This window comes from Procambarus clarkii, chromosome 39 (genome assembly GCF_040958095.1).
Source record: "Procambarus clarkii isolate CNS0578487 chromosome 39, FALCON_Pclarkii_2.0, whole genome shotgun sequence".
Lineage (NCBI taxonomy): Eukaryota > Metazoa > Arthropoda > Malacostraca > Decapoda > Cambaridae > Procambarus > Procambarus clarkii.
This window is the reverse complement of record NC_091188.1, coordinates 6,288,196-6,308,184: the sequence shown is the minus strand read 5'-3', so window position 1 is coordinate 6,308,184 and position 19,989 is coordinate 6,288,196. Positions and strand designations below refer to the sequence as shown.

The 19,989-nt window shown below is 35.0% G+C and overlaps 1 protein-coding gene across 3 annotated transcripts in view; it reads right to left on the bottom strand.

Annotated features, from left to right (window-relative positions):
• Positions 1 to 1,368: 1,368 nt before the first annotated feature.
• Positions 1,369 to 19,989, bottom strand: part of LOC123760312 (EF-hand calcium-binding domain-containing protein 14) — a 166,768-nt gene continuing 148,147 nt past the window's right edge. For all 3 annotated transcript variants that reach the window (XM_069338347.1, XM_069338346.1, XM_045745887.2), the window contains 3 exons: positions 17,870 to 17,965; positions 16,467 to 16,566; positions 1,369 to 15,762 (listed from right to left, as the gene is read on the bottom strand). In XM_069338347.1, the coding sequence (XP_069194448.1) occupies positions 15,728 to 15,762; positions 16,467 to 16,566; positions 17,870 to 17,965 (231 nt within the window). In that variant the 3' untranslated portion in view covers positions 1,369 to 15,727. The remainder of the gene's footprint in view (positions 15,763 to 16,466; positions 16,567 to 17,869; positions 17,966 to 19,989) is intronic.

Genomic DNA, 19,989 nt, shown 5'->3' with positions numbered 1-19,989 from the left:
CCTCTTAACTCCATAATGATGTAATTTAAGAAGGTATGTGGTGGTTAACAGTGTTAAAAGTTCATTGATTATGCACTCTTACCTATATCCATCCTGTGGGGCAGTAGTGGAAAGGATTATATAGAGGTTATAATGAGCTCAGGGACTGCACCTCAAAATTCATTTTAGCTAAAGTTACAGGCAGTCTTGATGAGCTAGTTACATAATTCACTGCACATCATCACATCAAGATATGTACAAAAGCCTTACGTAGGTCAACAAATAACCCCCAATAGGGAACTCATTTTAATCAAGAGCATCATGTTAATTAATCATACTAATCAGTGCATGGTTAGTGCTTTTTTTGCAGGTCTAAAGCCATATTTGGCAAGAGTTAAGTATATTGTGTTTAGCTAGATAAGAGTATAACTGGTTATAGATTAGTTTTTCAAATATTTTAGACGGCAGAATTGATATTTGATCTGCCCGAAACGCTGCGCGTACTAGTGGCTTTACAAGAATGTAATTACTATCCTATGTATCCTCACAATCCCAATGTACCTTCTTGTATATATATAAATAAATAAATAATAAATATACAGTAGGTCTGAAATTGTTGACATCAGTGAGATGTCAAGGTCTTGTGAGATGTTTAGGTATTGTATGTACCAGCTCTATCTATAAATCCAACATTATGTTTGTAACTCGTCTTCTATGTATGTAATTTTACCTAAATAAAAATTTGAATTTGAGATCACCACATTTGTTGAATGGGGTTACTCTCGCTTTTTTTAGAATATCAAGAATGGTTTGGAGTTAATTAAAGTGATTTGTTATAGAGCAATGCAATGGCCGGAGCTAGAAATCTAGAGGCTTTTTAGTAAATTAGAGTTAGTATCTCAGCAAGGGCACTTGACTTTAAGAGAAAGGAATACTGTATCTCATTAACATCAGACGTATTAGTGGGAGTTAGGTACAGAGACTGGATAGTTTCCTGTAAGGTAGTCCTTAATATTAGTTAGGGAAGATGGGATATCATTTGCAATAGATGTGCCAGTGGATGAAAAGAAACTGTTGAATTTAATGGCAGTGTCAGAGGCAGAAAGCACACCATCACCATTGGATAGGAGAATTGGCTTCTTCAAGATCTATTTTGATCCTAATATTTGGGAGATAGTGCTCCATGTTTTCTTATTGTTACCCTTAATTTGCTCAAATTTGTTTTCATAGTATTTTATTTAGGCTCTCTTAATTATTTTGAACTGCATTGATGGGTATCTCCTTGAAACTTCTCTGGAGATATCAGTAGCAGTAGTATTGTTAGAATTTCCCATGTAAAGATTCAATAAAACATGCTATTTGAATATGAAGGTTAAGGAAACAACCAAAGAAAGTCTTTCATCTTCTTCAAATTTAACAAATTAATCTTAAGATGACATTAGTATATGTGATGAGACTGACATGTCTGCCATGAATACACATTGATTGCTTTTCCTGTAACATAAATCTGAAAGAAGCTATTAAACATGTCTTGGTGCAGATATTCCTTTCATAATAATAAACATACAGATCTTCAGTGTACCTATATCACACTGAAAATCAAAAGGGTGCAATAAGGCTCAATACCAACTGCAAACTAGAACTTGCGACTGAAAATAGCGAAGAATATTTTTACATACAAAAGATAAGAAATGTGCAACATTGTGAAAAGACAACAATTTTGACGATATTTACAATATAATAAACTCCTAAATTACACGTTACAAGATAACTCTCAATTGGCCGTCAGGCGCTATGCTTACAGCTGCTCAAGTCCAACTCAACAAAGTGCTCAGTAATCTGGTGAGGATATTCATGTTGTTTGCCACATCATATATATATTATATATATATTATATATATATATATTATATATATATTATATATATATTATATATATTTATAATAAAATATTGTACAGTTCAAGCTTATTTCATTGACACTGAAATAAACAGCTATAAGTGCCCAAAATAATTAAGTGACAGTATAAGTGACATAAATAATTATGTCAGAGTAAACAATGCACTTTACTATTAATTCTTGGATTGCTATATTTAATTTCACTTTTAACTAATCAAATAAATTAGTGTCTTTAAATGTGCTTATGTTGGATGTTGTTATTACTGCATAAATCTGCTATTGTTAATTTCAAGAAGTCATAAACAACAAAAACCAGTGTTAAAGATAATGAAATGCCAATTTCTGGGTGAGCCCCAATGGCTCCCCTCAGCTATATGAAGAGATGCTTACCATCTTCTGGGTCACATCAGCCATAGAGTTCTAGAGGCCTACCAGGGACCGGAGCCAGCACCTGGCTCCCATCCCCCCCCCCCCTCCCCACACAGAGGCATAGAAAGTGGTGACATTTATTTTTGCCACCTCACTAGGGAAGGCAACCAGGAAGTCAGTGAGTCAAAACAAACTACAGCTGGATTAAAAAAAAAAAAAGAGACCAAACCAGCAACACCTGTCGAAAGAACTCCCTCAACTATGTAAACAGACGATTGAATTCTATTGGAACTAGTGTGAGCTTGTTCACTCCACCTCCCCCATTCGTTTGGAGAGGGAAAATTTAGAGCAATGCCAGCCAGGTTCTCCAATCTCAGTTTTAAGGCTGATGTAGGCATCCACCTGACGACCAGAAAGCAGGGCTGTCTTAACAGCATTATGGGCACCCCTTGGCGAACCAGTGTGCTGGGGCCCCTACGATAACCACTAGCAGGAATAAAAAGTAAATAGTCGATAATATTAAACATATATTTATTTTATTGGCACTTCAACAAAACTGGTGTTAAAACATTAAAAACATGCTGCAGAGCAGCAACTAATCAATATGATCAACATTTGAACAATACACAAGGCTTGAAAAACACAATAATACTCAGTAAGCTACACAGATTAAATGGCATAGTATGAAATTACAACTAACTTCATATTATAACATGCATTTGCTGCATTTCTTTTCAAAGAATTGCTTTATTATTGGCTTGAAGTCAATGATCTTCAGGATGTAATTTTCCATGCACATGAGTGAAAGCCAGTTCAAACAATGCTGCCCCATTGTGCTATGAAGCAGATTTTTTTTATAAGTTTCAGTCTTGAAAAAGAATATTCTCCTGCACTGTTGGTTTCCATCATGCACATGAACACTCTTGAGTACAATTTCAACATTCGGGAATACAGATTTCAAATTGTCCGAAATTATTTTACTGTACAGTGCGGGGAGAGTCTCACAATTTTTATCAAGAGCCATGTGGTGCTTGAGATGCTCACATTCATTTCAAAGATCATCATAATTCAGGTCTTTGTGATACATATTAGCCAGATGTTCACACTTTTTTTTAGTGCATCAGAGGCAAGGGTTTTAAATTCACTGAAGAAAGAAAACAGATTTCCAATCTGTGAATAAGTCTCTGCACGTTTTATTAGTTCAAAGATTAGTGTGTCCAGAATAGGGAGGAAAGTTTTCACCTGGGAATTTTTGAAATACCACTTCTGCTGATCCGTCATATCTACTAAGATGCACACTTCTTTTTCATTCCTGTTTTTTTCCCATCACTATAATCTGTATCTGGACATGCACTCCTGGCTTTGAATTCATATTCACTAGATTTGTCTCTAGTTTCCTGAAGATAGGTTTTCATAGACTCAAGAAGATTCGTGGCAACAAGGATTTTCACATCCATTGATTGCAGGACTTTGTTTGTTTTATTCATTCTTTCTAGCATGTCATTCCAAAGAATTGTGAGAAGGATTGTTACCAGGTTTTCCATTTTTTTTGCTCAGTCCTTCTGCCTCTCACTTTGCATTCACTTGCTGTTCATTGTCAGCTGATAAGAAAATCCAGTGCATGTTTTATTTTCTTGAAACCCCCATACAGTGCATTCACAGCACCAAAATGGGCTGATCATCGTGTGTGTTTCAGATGCTTGACCACAAAATCTTTTCCTAAAGATAATGTCAATACATTCTAGCAATGAGTGGAACCAGCAAAAAATGAATACAGATGCTGAACAAAGTCAAAGAATTTGACAGTCTGTATTTGATGAATCCGTGCTTGTAATCCAGTACTGTATATCGTCCAGACATATTTAAAGCTTACCCACAGAGAAGGAAGAAAACATGGGAACTTACCAGAGAGGAGGGAGCACCGCAGGCATCAAGACAAGGACGAGACAAAAAAAAAAAACTTACTGGAGTGAATGATAAGGAAGAAAACAGAGAACACTGTATAAACATCAGAGGGCCACAGTTGTTCAACATCCTCCCAGCGAATATAAGAAATATTGGCGGAATAACCGTGGACATCTTCAAGATAAAACTAGATAGTTTTCTTCAAGAAGTGCCAGACCAACCGGGCTGTGGTGAATATGTGGGCCTGCAGACCGCTTCTATTGGCTGTTGCTTGGAGCGGTCCTTGACTCTCACAAGTCAAGCTTGGGGAGTAGAACTCCCAGAACCATTAAGCCGGTATCAAGCAGGACAACACGACCTTCAAAACCTCCCATATCCAAATATCTATCCAGGACATGGTCACAAACTCGGCTGAAAGAGCAACATACTTCCAATTGTCATAGGCATGGGGGTGGACAGCAGGCTGGCTGGACTCGATTAGACAGCAGATGACCTGGGAAATAAGAGCCTTGGAACAGGGTATCAAGGAAAGAGGATCCACCGATGCAGAATCGGTGGCCAGAAGGTAGCGGCGGAGTGCCGCCATCGGACACAACACACATTGCACACCCAGTCAAAACAACCAAGCATCAATGACCAAAGGATCCCTCTGGAAGCCAAATGACTCGTTCATCACCAGAAAAGGAGGAGCCGAGTGCAAACACAACACCCAACAGGGCCAAAGGAACAAATTATTATTATTGTGTATTATAAAAACCCTGCTTCCGGAGGAGAGCATATACCAAACCCAACAACTGGAGGCATGAGAAATCAAAACAAAGCCCTAAAAAAGGAATCCCTGAACGAAGGTGACACCTTAAAATAGAGAGGGGAAAGAAAACCCAAAACATGGTCCAAAGATCAGGCTGGTTCAGGCAGTGTATGAGCAGGCCAGAAGTGAAACAAGGTTTCATTAACAAAAACTCCCAAACTGTACTGTGCGCCAAATGAAGGGATAGGAGACCAGCTGACCCTGGCCGGCTTGGTAAGTGCTGGTCACAAAGCCTCAACCCGAAGTTGAGGTGTCCATGAAGACATCAAGTGTGGGCAAAGGAAGATGCTAGGAAACCAAACCCTAAAAAGCCAGAAGAGAAAGCTGGTAAAGCAGCAGCTATTAAAGGGATCAATGGGGTCTTCACCCAATGATTGTGGCGGCGGCAAAAGCGGCTGGCCTGAAGGTACTAGGACATCCGCTGAAGCCACACCTTGCCCAGAGCACTAGAACTGAGCTTGGGTATGCAAGTTGGCAGTGGATTACCTCTTCCCTCCACCCAAACAAGTTAGGGAGGTGGGGAAAATTAGCTCGCACTAAGTCAGACATTTCGACTGTTTGTTTACATAGTTGGAAGGAGATTTTCCAGCTAGTTTTGAAGCTTCTGTCTCTTTTGAATCAAGTAGTACTGTAGTGTGTTTTTACTAGCTGACTTTCTGGTTGCATTTTCTCAAGTGGTGGTGGTGGTGGAAAATAAATATCACGCTCCCGGTTGGCCGAGTGGACAGCACACTGGACTTGTGATCCTGTGGTCCCGGGTTCGAGCCCAGGCGCCGGCAAGAAACAATGGGTAGAGTTTCTTTCACCCTATGCCCCTGTTACCTAGCAGTAAAATAGGTACCTGGGTGTTAGTCAGCTGTCATGGGCTGCTTCCTTCCTGGGGGGTGGAGGCCTGGTCGAGGACCGGGCCGCGGGGACACTAAAGCCCCGAAATCATCTCAAGATAACCTCAAGATGTAACCTTCCTGTGCCTCTCAGAGGGGGGGGGGGGGCAGATGGTTGCCGATAGGCCTCTGTAAGTCTTTGGCTGATATGAGCCAGTAGATGGTAACCATATCAGCATATAGCTTCAGGTAGCCACAAGGCACTTACCTCGGATATAATTTTCTAACTAAAATATTTACATAATTAATCAAAACAATTACATTAAATTTCTACCTGGCTAGACATGTTGGCCCTCGGGTAAATACTGTATACTGTAGTTATATTATTTATTCAAAATTTTCTATTCCTGTCAATTTCTTACTGTATATCATTAGAATATTTATAATAATTTATATAGTATACAACTTTTAAGAGCACTGTACTGTATAATACAATGTTGTATTTTGTCTGAAATGCTATAAGAATTACAGTAGTAGCTTTGCAGTAATACAGTATTTCTAACCTGCTACTTCATTAAATTGTAGCAATCCACTGTACTAATACAAATTGTAATGACTGGCACTATATTTGCTATTAATTTCAATGTTATTTTCATTTTATTGTCATTGTGTTATTTTTATTAATTTCAATGTTATTTTCATTTTATTAATTTAGCACAGTTTGTAAGTATGGATGTCAAGATGTGTTTGGGAGTGAATGTTTATGTTAGTGTAATGTAAGAACTTTCCCGCACTGCCGGGTAGTCTAGCCATACTTCAACAATGCACCTCACCACCAGGCAAAGAAAACTGGTATCTTGGAGGTTTGTGTTTGGGCTGCACTGTGAGGTGTTTGTTTTTCTTTCATTGTCACTGAGAATAGGTCCGTCTAATTACCCAAAGCTACCCAAAGTTACTCAAAGCTACCAAAAGCTACCCAAAACTACTCAAAGCTACCCAAAGCCTCCTAGCATTACATAAGTAATGAAGAAATAAAGACATATTTATTCACAATAATGATGGTGCTGAATATAGAACATGGAACAAACTTATTTTTACTCTTAGAAATGAAAATGAAAGTAGTACTGTAATGAAATTAGATGAAACTAAGTAGCAGGTTATGCCATAGAAAGTGACAATGTTGTGGCCTTGGGTAATTCGACGGATCCACTTTCGTTATAAAATGATATTATTTCCGAGTAAAAATATGCTTTTTCATGTTCTACATTAAGCACCAACATCATAGTGAGTAAATATATCATATATCATCATTGCTTACATAATGCTATGAAACATTGGGTAATTAGATGGACCACTGAGAACTTCCTATTTTAGGTAAATGATAAAGGTATCTCTGTTGCATGGCTTCCTCTCGTGTGTTTTAAATACATGAGAGGAAGTCATTTAGATGCATGCATCTAAATGGCTTGTTTAAATCCCTCAAATCAAAATGGTTGTTTGTATTTTAATAATAGCCATTTTACTTTTTAGTGATCCTAACTTTAAAGTAAATAAGTGACTGTAAGAATGCCTCCTTACAAAATGTAGTGTATGTAGGCGGCAGTCTGTTACAAAATTCAATGCAACTCTGTAACTACAAAATAATAATATAAATATGCCTACTGTATGTTTACGAATGCTCTGCTGAATCTGTGCCTCCTTTTACAGCTCGAGCTAATCCTTTATTTTATTTTCCCTTATTTTATTTTTGCTCAGAGGCAGTTAGTCTGGCCTTGGGCCAATACCTGGGATGTCATTGTGAATATCTGATATATTCCTAGTTTAAAATTATGCCTCTCTTCAACAAATACAGTTGATATTGAATTTCTTTTTGCACAAAACTGACGGCATCATTTGCCTCAACACACTCTAAACGCAGTTTGCTTCCAGTTCTACGTGGTTGGTTTTAACACGATTTAAAGTAGTCAATAAATGCAAGTCATCAGTACCAAGAAATTAAAATGCATAAAATATTAAATGCTGTATTTATATACCATACATTTCTTTTTTTAACTATTGTACAATCAATAGCTTCCCAAGTCTTAATTCGTACTTCTATTGCATTGCCCATCTTCAAATGTTAAGATGTTATTATTGAGTACATGCAAGAAGTACTCAATAATACACGTGACGTGCAACAGCAAATTATAAATTTACAATGAAGTATATCAAATCAAATCAAATGTTTATTCAGGTAAAAGTACATACATAGAGGATTAGTTAGAAACATAATGTTGGATTTATAGCTAGAGCTAGTACACAAATACCTAAAGCCACTAGTACACATAGCGTTTCGAGCATAGGTATTATGGAAACTATAGGTATAGTTTCGGGTATAGGTATAACAAATATAAAATTGAACTTAATTTTTATGTTACTGATCATATTTAATACAAAAAAAATTATAAAAAAAATATATACCTGTTGACTCCTTCTGTAGATGTATTAATATACGAAAGTACTTAAGGAAATTCCTGTTTCAATTTTCCTCTGTGGTCTGACACTGTCACATTTTTAATCACGTGTTTATTTTTTATTTATATCACATGATTTACACACGTATATCTGTATATATATATATATACTGTACTGCAATTTTCACCTGTTCCAGTTGCCACGTGTGATTTTTTTCTATTTGAAGTGTAAACTATTTTAAGTCAGACACACCGCAATGTGGTACTTTTAAACAGCTGTGCAGTACAGGGGTTAAATGCAAACTTTCATTTCAAATCACAAACAAGAATATTTACAATTATTAGTGAAAAGATCCTGTCATTCCTCTCAAGATTTCATCATAGGTAAAAACAGAGTAATTAGGTTATTCATTAAAAAAAAATGTTTCATTAATGAAACACACTTGTATGGTATTCTTCTGATAAAAGATGCAGCATCATAATTACTTGACACTGAAACATAATTATATGACAGTTTTCAAAGACGATTTCTTTGTTGAAAATATGTGGTACCTGTGTCACTGCATAATACCAATCTCAGGTGATGTAATGTGTGGTACCTGTCATTAGTTTGGCACAACTAGGTGTTTTTGTGGTATCTGTCACTATCTACGCACTACCAGGTATTTTCAGAGTAATAAAATGAAGAAACTATGAAGGTATTCCAATGTGTTTTGCTAATTTTCAAATATTTCATCAGCACTCCTCATACCTTTATGGATAATATATCCATGTATTAAAAAAGATCACATATTTAACACAGACCTAGATCTGTCATATATATATATATATATAAAGGGGCTATCATACCCTTTGCACAATTAATGTCTCAATCTGTACATAACATCAGTGGATTTATCTTTAAATTTTATATAAATGTTTGACAAATATATAGATACATATAATCAGAGTTAGAGAGAGAGCAAATCAAATTTGATGTGAGACAAATACTCAAAAAAGAAAACTTTTAATAAGTTAAGAAAATAAAATGGAAAAGTAGTATTTTACATGACAAGAATATCACTCGTGGATACATATGAAAATGATTAATGATCAGCTTACAACATTTCTCAGTTACAGTATTGGGAATACCTATATCCAAACACCAGAAGCTTGTTTGTTTTAACGTAATTAAATAATACTTCATGGATGAACCTGCTTCTGTCTAGGAAATCTCAAACACCAAAAACATTCAAAGAGCATACCTAAATATCATTTCTATAATCTATATAAAGACAACGGTAAAATATTTAGCTTAATATTTTTTTGGAACACTTACAGCTACAACACTAAAGAATATAACATTCAATATGACAGTACCTGTTAAGCACAAGTTGGATGGCTTTTCTGGATGAGATGTGGGATCAACTAGAGTAAAGAGGCTACTGAAAGTACTGTAGATTCATTGACAGATTTGCTAAAATATTCTGAAGTAGATTAAGGCTCTGACAGATATAAATACCCAGTATCTACAGCCAACTTGGAGGCCCCAACTTCCAAGTGTATACACATACACACACACAAAAAAAATTGGTAACTGTCTTCTCTGATAAACTGACACTCTTCTTACAAACAAGAGACTGAGCAACACATATATTTCAGCTAAAAAAACTTTCTATGTGCACCACCAAGAATCTTATTAATCACATTCTTATTAATTGTTTTGAATGCTTGATTATCTAAGATTGAGTTGAAAAGTTTTGATTTTCAAATTAAAATGTGCAAACCTTGTTGAACTAGTAATGGATTAAGTAGAATCTAAAAGCAACTAAACACAGAGTTCTATTATCCGATGCAGGAGATCTGCAAATACTAACCGTGTATTCTATCAGCGTTAATGGATTTAATATACTGCCATTAATTCAAATGATAAGTCATATTTGAAGCACTGTACTGTACTGTAATTCTATCAACCCAGCACTTTGAAATAATTCAACTGACCCTATGGTGCATTTTGGTGCTGGCTACACTGCTACAAAACACCTACAATACTCTCAAACAAAAACAACTAACTGGGCAACAGTCACACTCTTCTGATCTCTGTTGGCAACATTTGTATTAGAATCATTCACTTGTCAAAAAATGAATTGCATAAAGTTTTTCAAACTTAAAATGTACATATTTTACAACCTTATACTAAAGTAACACTAGTTGACTTTGCTTTAAGTCCTTATGCAGTGGTGAGCAATACTGGTACACATGCAAGAGCAGCTCTGGGGCAGGAATGACCACCACACCAGGTAAGGAAGATGTATTTACAAAATCTAAATCCAATGCTTTCCATTAGGGATACTTCCACTGATACTAAAGTACTTAGAACTCAATTTGTTTATAGAAACTGTGATGTCATCAAATAGATCCAACATAAATTTTTCCTTTAAAATGCAAGGCATATTATGAATAACTATTAAACAATTTATTATTCAATAAACAGCCATTAATGGAGTGCTGCTTGTAATTTTTCAAGCTCCTGCATACTAGTTCCTTGTTAAGTTTTGGTGCTTATCAATGATGAAAAGATTACATAATATTATAAAGAGAAAAAAATGTCACAACACAATGTTAACTTGTGTGTCTTAAACACAGTTCTTTTTAATATAATTGACAAATATCTTAGTTTCAATCGCAGCAGAATTTAATATTTATCACACCTATTTCTAACACTAATCTCCAGATACTGTATTATTATTCAACACTTACAGTACTTGAAAGTTACTGCTCAACTATAGATTAAATACAGCAAAATACAACAGCAAACTTTGTTAGCAGCAGTTTTTTTGCTAATAGCTGATTATATCTTCCTTATTGCAATAAATCAGTGAAGGGCAACGAGCCTTCCTACCTTCATTCGAGTGCAGGAAAACATTCATCACATGGACAAGAGTAGTAGTACCTTATTATCTAATTAAGTGAAATTGTAATGAAAAATATGTTGAATAATTCTTTATCTCCACAAAAATTTATATATTATTGCTGAAGTACAGAAATATAAAATACACTGCTGATATGAGAAAAAAATGTCATAAGCAATTGGTTTGAGTAAGAGAAAACAAAGAAATGAGAATATCGAGGGAAGTGTTGACCAGACCACATAATAGAAGGTGAAGGGACGACGACGTTTCGGTTCGTCCTGGACCATTCTCAAGTCGATTGAGAATGGTCCGAACTTGAGTCCGACAATCAACTTGAGAATGGTCCAGGACGGACTGAAACGTTGTCATCCCTTCACCTTCTAGTGTGCGGTCTGGTCAACATACTTTAGCCATGTTATTGTGACTCATCACCTGCATCGAGGGAAGTGCTATGCAGCATTATTATGTTTGTTCAATGTCAGCATCCACCAAAGGATGATGTTTTCCAAAGCTAAAATGAGAATGTGCAGGATGATGAAAAAAAAGGATTAAAAATGGAATGCTACATTATGGCTGAAAATTAAACTCGGAAATTTTGAAAGTAATTATGAGGGGAGAAAAAATCATGTTTCTTGGTGAAACCACCGAGAAGTGTTCTGCATTTGTGTTTGCAGGAAGTTCACAGTGGTTGTGTTGCAGCAAGAAAATGTATTATTCTAACAAGTTCAGCTTAAAGGAGGGTTTGAAAGTTCTAATATCAAAAGTTAATTACAGTATTTTGTGGTATGGTAGGTATTAAAAATTCTGAGTTATAGCTGGAAGACTTAACAGTGCCTGCATTCTAGCTAATGGTGTCTGTTTCAAATGATTTTATGGTGTTTGTGTTCTAGCAGGAGTAGCTTATAATTCTTGTGTTCTTGCAGAAATTGTTTATAGTGCTCATGTTCTATGAGGAGGAGTTTATGGTGCTTGTGTTCTAGCAGGAAGAGTTTATGGTGCTTGTGTTCTAGCAGGAGGAGTTTATGGTGCTTGTGTTCTAGCAGGAGGAGTTTATGGTGCTTGTGTTCTAGCAGGAAGAGTTTATGGTGCTTGTGTTCTAGCAGGAAGAGTTTATGGTGCTTGTGTTCTAGCAGGAAGAGTTTATGGTGCTTGTGTTCTAGCAGGAAGAGTTTATGGTGCTTGTGTTCTAGCAGGAAGAGTTTATGGTGCTTGTGTTCTAGCAGGAGGAGTTTATGGTGCTTGTGTTCTAGCAGGAGGAGTTTATGGTGCTTGTGTTCTAGCAGGAAGAGTTTATGGTGCTTGTGTTCTAGCAGGAGGAGTTACTGTGCAAAATGTTATAATTAATTATCATGACATCAAATATTAAGGCAGAAAAACCTTATAAAAGTGATGGATATTTTCTGGTGGAAGCAGAAAAATGTGAAAACTCTGAGGTTGAATGTAGATCAAAAATAAATTTTGAACCCCCAAGGAGAATTCGTGTCAATGTCTAGCAGAAATGATATTCTAAGTTAATTATATTGGCTCAGGACAGGTAACAAGCTAAAATCTTTTTGGAATGTAATTTTTTTTATACTATATACACAATAAACTCAACAATACCTTTGGAAGAAAATTGACCATGCAGTTTTATTTATTGAAGATCTACATAAACCAAAATGTATGTTTTGAAAGACTACACAGAAAAATAGTTCATTCAATCAACATGCATGAACACTGTTGAGAGAGGACAAGATGCACAAGCATTAAACTGGCTTGAGAAAATAAACTAATAAATCAATCACATGAAACAAAGAATACACTATTTCCTGTTATACTGTATTTTGAACAATTAAAATGTTTATATGTATTATATATATATAATAATATATTTACCTTATACTGTATATATGTGGTTATATATGACTGCATTGCTGGCATTGTTGTTCTTATAGTATAAACTTATGTTTCTATTTTCTTGCCCTTGGGATTAGGAAGAGCAATCAAGTTACTGTATCAAAATTCATGGTAAAGAAACTAGTGATTATTGAAGGGTTTATTTACTACTACACTTCATTCCACTCTAGAACGTCTTCAGGTAAAGAATGAATATACAAGGTGCAAATTTATCTTAAATACACATATGGAAGAGGTGAAGTTGTGTGGGGTAAGGTGAAGTAATCAAACCTACGGGAACAAATAGGGAAGTAATGGGGATGAATGCCACTCAAACATTCCATATGTGTATTTAAGATAAATTTGCACCTTGTATATTCATTCCTTATCTGAAGATATTCCAGAGTGGAATGAAACATTGTAGAACATAAACCCTTCAGTAATTACTAGAGTTTCTTTATCATGAATTTTAGTAACTTGATTGCTCTTCTTAATCACAAGAGTAAAAAAAATAATTAGAAGCATTAAAACCTTATAATGTACTATAAGATTAACAATGCCAGCAATGTGGTCGGATTTAACTTAAGTATGCCTAAAGTAATAAGGAATACCTGCTGCCCAGTATGTATGTGATCTGTATGTGTGTTCTGTGTATATATATATTATAAATATATATGTCGTACCTAGTAGCCAGAATGCACTTCTCGGCCTACTATGCAAGGCCCGATTTGCCTAATAGGCCAAGTGATTTTCTTTTTTCAATAAATTGTTTCCAATTTGTTTATTTCAATTATTATTATTATATTAAAAACATAAATTATTGACTTGTGTTAGTTTAGGTTAGGTTAGGTAAGGGTTGGTTAGGTTCGGTCATATATCTACATTAGTTTTAAATCAAATATAAAAAAATTAACTCATACATAATGAAATGGATAGCTTTATCATAAGAAAAAAATTAGAAAAAATATATAAATTCAGGAAAACTTGGCTTATTAGGCAAATTGGGCCTTGCATAGTAGGCCAAAAAGTGCATTCTGGCTACTAGGTACGACATACCTGTATAATATTATTATATCCATACTGTATAGAGAAAGAGAGATTGAGATTGACTGATTTTGTACTGTTTATTTGAAAGTGCAGTTAGAATATATTAACAATTATAACACCTTACTATACTGCACTTGTTATACAGATCAATGTTGCATTTGTCCTCTGGTTATGTTTAAATCATCAAACCAATTTAAAATGCTGTGTTAAAAATAGTACAGCTGGATGTAGAGATGTTTGTAAGTGACCAGCGGAAAAGACCTGAACTATCCACTTTATCACACACAAAAAAACAAGAGAAAAAAAAGTGAAACAGGTGCATAAATATAGTGAACTACCCTGAAGTACAGACAATAAAATCTAATTCCTATTAAATGTATAACAACTCTGAAGACGACTCTACCATATGTAAAGATGTAGTGTAAAGATAAGAAATATGAAAGAGAAATGAAAAAGACTGAGGATCAGAAAAGAAAGCAAGACCTAAAAATTTAAGTAAATGCTAAAGAACAGGAACATCTATTAAAGGAAGATGATGGGGGTAAATCTGACAGAGAGGTGAGTCCAAGTATGACCGTTTGCACGGACATGGCTGCCTAGGAAAAACCTGCACAGGATGAATCCAATTTAATATAAATAGTTTTAAAAGACAAAAATTCTGTCTGGTATCACCATTATTATGAATCCATAGTAAACTATATATATTGCATCTGGTAAATAAAAATAATATTTTATTTAACACACATATATATATGTATATATATATATATATATATGTATGTCGTACCTAGTAGCCAGAATGCAGTTCTTGGCCTACTATGCAAGGCCCGATTTGTCTAATAGGCCGAGTGATTTTCTTTATTTTCAATAAATTGTATCCAATTGCTTTTTTGAATTCTTATTATTATATTATATCAAGAACATAAATTGTTGACTTAGTTATGTTAGTTTAGGTTAGGTAGGGTTGGTTAGGCTCAGTCATATATCTGTTAGTTTAAACTCAAATTAAAAAAATGAACTCATGAAATGGTAAATCTATCTATTTCATTATGTATAAGAGAAAATAAGGAAAAAATATATAAATTCATGAAAACTTGGCTTATTAGGCAAATTGAGCCTTGCATAGTAGGCCAAATAGTGCATTCTGGGTACAATATTATATATCTGATCTCCAAATAGATTACTAGCAATATCCAATAGATACATATATACAAATCTAGTCTACCTACAGTGCAATAATACTAACCACTGCGTTTGCCATTATTTAGTTTGATATTTATTTCATTTATTACTGATACATTCATGGCTAATCTTTAAGTGATACAAATGTTTGTTCAAGATGAAGACAGTTCAGTACAAGTCAGGATCATTACAAGCTTCCATTCTTGGTAATGAGTATCACTCTTTTGTGAAAATGTTGGCGATATGCAAACAATTACATTTTATCAGTGCATTTAGTTTGGAAGTATCGATGGAATTTGGAATGTAGCGCCAAGAGAAGGCATTGAAGAAGTCCATACCAGTTTTTCATTTGTTTCACTACGTCAGGAAGGAAGGCAAAGCATCATTATCCTCCTTCTTGAGAGGTCAAAATCATTCAAACATCTTTGGATGAAAGCAGAGCATTATTGGCACATGAAGTTCGTTCTGTGGCAGCAGTATGAAAACTTTATTATCATGGCCCTCTGGCATCTCTTGCTGCTCCTGAATCTGGAATAAATATCAATCAGGTAATATTTGTATTAATATTTACTCTCACACATTGTAACTCAGAGAAACCAGGCTTTAAGGACAGTAGAGTTACCATGGGATATTTACCAGGTGTCCTCTTTCCTATCAGATAAAGCTACATACAATGGGATGCCCATTATCTGGATTCTTTCTTTCATAGATTTTCAAGTTTACTTGAAAGAAAAATATTTGTTTCTGCAATTTCATACTGTACATGGCAGAGCTGAGAAGAAAAAAGTTACAACACAACTTGTCATATCTTTTTCTACCCTGTTTGTTAAATTATCTTTAGGTTTCTCATCATTTGGTGCTACTTATATGTCCCCAAGTACAGTACATTATTAACTGTCCATTACAATTCCTGAATCTATCAGTTCCTTCTGACGATCTTAAATTTTTTATATTTTCTCCCCTCACATAAGTCAAGATCTGATTGTATTGATGTACTGAACTCTGTAATTTATTTAGTTTGTGCTTGTCAAAGTCAAACTTATTTAGAGAAATAAACAGTAACAACTTGGCCAAAGAGTTACAAGTAAATATTTTAAACAATGCATACAGGAAAGAGTAAAAAGGCCGTGATAACTAGAATGAAATAGTTTGAAGTAAAGGTTTGCTCAAGATTTCAGAAATGCTAAAGAGAACACAATGAAAATGTAGTATTGAGGGATGTTAGTACTCACTGGACTGTACTAATCTCTGCTTTCGAGTATGTGTTTCGTTGTTTGCAGGGGGTGCAGGAGTGTTGACAGCAGCTACCATTGTCGTCACTCGCTGCTCCACCTGAAGTAGTAATTGCAGTTATCAAGTGAATTACAATGCAATAATGATAGTCATGTATCTGAGATGTGATAACTAGACCAGTGTTTAGTTCAGAAACCTACTAAAACTGCCTATAAATTTAACACTCCTTCAAATACACCCAAATACCATTTTGATACCATGATACCAATCATCCATGCATTCTAGATCATAAGCACACCTCCAATGTTAAATTAATAGTCCAATAAATTATTTATCATTATCATGACTCCAATTTTCACAATCATAGTGTGTTAAGGCATCATTCCAGAAAAAAAGGCACTTGTCCATTCACCATGCCATACACTGTGACATCCATCCATTAAAGGCAAATTGATGTATACTTACAAATATAACACTATACAATATAGTGTCATGGAGAGACCAGCAAATTATCCACAGAACACCATTGTGTCGTATGACTAGGTATAGAGAGCTCAGATCATTTTTGTTTCCCTCTTTACTTACAAGTCCCTGTTTACTGCAACCATTTCATAATGCCGTATGAAGTGATGAAATAGGCATTTCCTTTTACTTTTTTATTTTTACATACAAGAGTTTTTACACTCTTGTACAGCCATTAGCATGCATAGCATTTCGGGCAAGTCCTTAATCCTAATACATATGATTGATACTGTAATCAATCATACAGTGTATGATTGATTACAGTATATATATATATATATATATATATATATATATATATATATATATATATATATATATATATATATATGTCGTACCTAGTAGCCAGAATGCACTTCTCAGCCTACTATGCAAGGCCCAATTTGCCTAATAAGGCAAGTTTTCATGAAATAATGTTTTTTCGACTACCTAACCTACCTAACCTACCCTAACCTAACTTTTTCGGCTACCTAACCAAACCTAACCTATAAAGATAGGTTAGGTTAGGTTAGGTAGGGTTGGTTAGGTTCGGTCATATATCTACGTTAATTTTAACTCCAATAAAAAAAATTGACCTCATACATAATGAAATGGGTAGCTTTATCATTTCATAAGAAAAAAATTAGAGAAAATATATTAATTCAGGAAAACTTGGCTTATTAGGCAAATCGGGCCTTGAATAGTAGGCCAAAAAGTGCGTTCTGGCTACTAGGTACGACATATATATATATATATATATATATATATATTTTGGTCGAATCACAACATTTTAAAACAAATAAATATTTTACCCAATCACTCCAATATTTATTATTACAAGAAGGCTGAAAATGTGCATAGAATTTCCTTTTTGAATGCAACAAAAAGTACTACTACTGACCTTTTGTAACTGCTGCTTGAGTTCACTAACACCACTGGCCAGCTGCACCTGACTCCCCTCCAGCTTCCTCTCCACCCCCTTCACCACGTCCACACTCTGAAACCAGTGAAACTCTTGGTCAAGATTCCATCACTCGGTTAGTTTAGTTCATTTATTATGCACCTCATACCCATCTTGTGGGTGGTAGTGGAAAGGGTTACAAAGGCACATCCATCACTTAAATCATTTAATCAAAGGGTGCTGAGAAGGTAAAAAAATAAATAACTGAAATATATACAAATTAATAGTAAATATTGTGATTCTATATCAGATTTGACAATATAAAATACCAATACATACACATTGCAAGATTGCAAAAACTCATTCTCTCCAGTAACATTTCATTAAGTAAAGAATTAAATCATTCATCTGGGGTGAATGTTAAATTAATTTGCAAAATAACGTTTATAATAAAGAGCTTTGAAAGGGAATTCTTCATGGGTAAATTCAGGTAAATTACCTAAAACTCTTGATATTAATCAACATTAATCTTAAATCATCTAGCTCTACTTGTCTTGAATTTTCCAAGCTTTGAAAATCCCACACTGCTTACTACACAGATCCGTATTTACTTTCATGCCAATAATAGCTTGGCTTGCATACCTACTATCTGTTAAGACCATTAAGGCAACACTGTACCTTAGTTTCCAACCTGCAAATGCACTTTAATTCGAAATAGAATAACGGAGTAAAGCTCATTGACTTTAGGACTCATTGAATAAAAGACTCATTCATTAAAGCTCAGTGTAATTACACAGGAAAGCAACATCCAACTGATAAGGAGGGAAGGGGACTAATACACACACCAAAGTTATGGTAGCTATTTTCAGTTGAATGTCTTTTTCCTTTGACTAAATATAGAAAGGCAGAAATATTTGAGTACCCCATATACTAATACATTCTGTTTTGTATGTATGCCCACACCATCTTTATAAGGATAACTTTGATAATAATAATCATTCAATATGTCGGGGGGAACTGGTAGCCAACAAGCACGGAATTCTCGATAGAGTCGAGAATGAACCCGACTGTACTACTGGGACCCTTATGGTTTTTATAATGTGTATGTAAAATGTTCCTCTCCACTGAATATTTTATTCTTGCAGCCATTTTGTCTGTGTTATGACAGTAAATTTCTTCTTGTAAATTTCCTTATTTATATTTTTGCATATTTTCCTAGTTGATCATCTCCCATCTTTCTCATCCTAGTTCTTAAATCTCTTGTTTTTTTTTATGTCGGTGACCTTGTGTTTACTATGCTCAATCACTTGGACTGGATGGTAGAGCGACGGCTTCGCTTCTTGCTGGTCGGCGTTCAATCCCCAACAGTCCAAGTGGTTGGGTACCATTTCTTTCCTTCGTCCTAACCTAAATCCTTATCCTCATATCCCTCCCAAGTGCTATATAGTCGTAATGGCTTAGTACTTTCTTCTAATAATTACCTTATCTCAAGCCACATACCTACTATGAGTATCTTTGCTCTTTTCTGTCTTTCATCACCACATTTCTGATTCTGGTTCTCCTCTTTGACTCTTTGTAAAAAGATTTTAATAACGAACAGTGGCTTCTAAAAAAAAAAAAAAAGGTACCAAAGGGAACAATTTGTTCAAAATTGGCCTCTCATTTTTGGCTTTAGTTAAGGGGGGCAATCACTATCCCTATCTTTTGGTGGGCCTAGAAAAACATATTTAATATTTTCCCAAAAAAGTTTTCTTTAATTTTACTATCCCATTATCTGTGTTATCTCTTTCCAGCAATTACTGTACCTCTTGACCACTGTCTTAGTTGTTTCGATAGGAACAAGTGCATTTTTGACCTGTAGTACTGATTTAGCTTGGACTGTCTTGGCAGGCAGGCTGTTTCAAAGGTTCATTACTCACTGAAAAAAAGATTAATTTCCTGTTTTCCGTCTTTGTGGGGTTCAGTCCCTGAGCCCATTATGTGCCTCTGTAACCCTTAACACTACCGCCCACAAGATGGGTATGGGATGCATAATAAAATGAACTAAATTAAAATTGCCTTGTGTTGTGGCAAGTCTCAATCTGGTGCCTCTGACTTAAGACTTATTGAAGTGGATGTGC